Here is a 2,047-nt window from a genome sequence, read left to right as displayed (position 1 = left end):
AGCATTAGATAAATGGGGTAAAATCCCTGTTTTTACAGGCGGGACAAGACTGACTTGAAAAGACGCTATACTTGAAAGGCAATGGCTTTGAGGGTAGTCAGACTCTAACTTGAGAATGTTATAGCGCTGTGAAATAAGGACATTCTGATCGACCCGATTGGCTCTCGTTCTGGTTTGGCGGAAAGGTCACTAGTTTCAAAGGCTTGATTGACCTTTGGGATTGAATCTGGCTAGGGGGTGCCCTCATAAGACTAAAACCTCGTTACGCCGAAAATAGTAGAGGTGCGACAGCGCCGACCATATTATAATCCTCGAAATGCCATAACTCTCTTTCTGAATGTCTCGACTTTCTTTCTCAAACCACCGGACAGGGGTGCGGAAATAGCAACAATTCATGGTAGAGCGGAAATAGCTTCTCTTTATGAGAAAGGCAGATACAAATGTTGAAAGAACTTTCATTTAACTAAGCTTTCTTACTTTCAACTTTCAGTACAGGTCTCTTCTCTATCTAGTAATCTCGGACGCTGTTGGTGCTTTATGTTGTCCGTGGGAAGGCGCACTCCCTCTCACCGGCCTGAAACATATATAAATCATGAATTCTTCAGAGCGGGCCGGCAGGCCAGGCGTACGGGGACCGTCGAAGAAGTGCCTCAACGCGCCGCAGCCACTACTTTGGCTCCTTTTATGCAATTATGAACTCCACGGAACTTTATCAATTCCAACGCAAAAAGCATTAAGGAACTTGTGAATTGTGATTCACGTCCGAGATCGAGCCATACTACTTCATGCAAATTAAGCGTGATACATAAAGTAAAAAATAAGAATTTCACGGTCAGAATGGTTATTTCTATTTTTTATTTAAAAAATTGAGTATTAGTTCTTAAAAAAAAAGAATTTGAATAATTAATATTTTACGGAAAATAGAGGAAAGAGTCCACATCAGCAACTGTTCATTTTTAGAGGAACTGTAGATTTTAGTGGGGTCGATAGTGGATAAATCCAAATTATAACGTGGCGTCTTCATGATTTTTCTAGGGGTATAATGGTGAATATTGAAAAAAGAAGAGACGGAGAAATGAGACGTAAAGAGAAGAATCTTATCCATTATTAAAAACCTTTATAAAAGCAAATCAATTCCTCGCTCTTTGATAACATCAACACATACTGAGATTATAAGAAAGAGATATAAGAATACAAAAAATACTACCTTCCAAATTTAAACAGAGAGCAACAATTTCACATTCATTCTATACATACACACGTGTCTGTATGTATACACAGTAACCATTCTTTCAATTTCTTCCCATCCATCATCAATGGCAGCTTCAAGGAGCTATTTCGCCACGGCAAACTATCATTTCCTCTCCACCGAGCCAGACCTTGCGATGACTCCTGATTCGGTGTTCGAGTTCGACGAATCAGACGTGTGGAACTCATCGACGGTTTCTCAGTCGCCGGAGTTTCGTAAGAAATCTCCGAGCTCAAGGATCTCGAGGAAGCAGCGCGAAACGAAGAGCTACCGAAAATGTTCCGGCGCGACGGCGACAGCGACAGCGACGACGACTGCGGCGTCGTTGCCGGTGAATGTACCGGACTGGTCGAAGATACTAAAGGATGAGTACAGAGAGTACGGAAGGAGAGATAGTGATGATGATTTAGACGACGATGATTTGGATAATCGGATTCCGCCTCACGAGTTTTTGGCGAAGCAGTTAGAGAGGACACGGATTGCATCGTTTTCCGTGCACGAAGGAGTTGGGCGGACTCTCAAAGGGAGAGATCTGAGTAGAGTCAGAAATGCTATATGGGAGAAAACTGGATTCCAGGATTGATCCTTTTATTCAAATCTCAACTATTTTGATCCTTTTCTTTTTTTTACTTGACGGTCACTTTTTAAATATCAAGTCCATCACTGCTTTGTGATTGTAAGTTTTTTTTTTTTTTTTTTTTGAAGTTTTGAGAGTAAATTAAGACAAAAAAAATTGATCCTACTTTTGATATATTGTCCAAATTTGCTGGTAGTTTCAGATTACAAATGCACCATTGT

The 2,047-nt window shown here is 40.7% G+C and overlaps 1 protein-coding gene across 1 annotated transcript; it reads left to right on the top strand.

Moving 5' to 3' along the window:
• The first annotated feature begins 1,114 nt into the window (after positions 1–1,114).
• LOC102600128 (uncharacterized) lies at positions 1,115–2,047 on the top strand. The gene has a single exon (XM_006365672.2). The coding sequence runs from the start codon at positions 1,317–1,319 to the stop codon at positions 1,830–1,832; it is 516 nt and encodes a 171-aa protein (XP_006365734.1). The 5' UTR covers positions 1,115–1,316; the 3' UTR covers positions 1,833–2,047.

The sequence above is a fragment of the Solanum tuberosum genome, unplaced genomic scaffold (assembly GCF_000226075.1).
Source record: "Solanum tuberosum cultivar DM 1-3 516 R44 unplaced genomic scaffold, SolTub_3.0 scf00575, whole genome shotgun sequence".
Taxonomy (NCBI): domain Eukaryota; kingdom Viridiplantae; phylum Streptophyta; class Magnoliopsida; order Solanales; family Solanaceae; genus Solanum; species Solanum tuberosum.
Note: the sequence above shows the minus strand (reverse complement) of the source record. Positions and strands in the feature narration are given on the sequence as shown.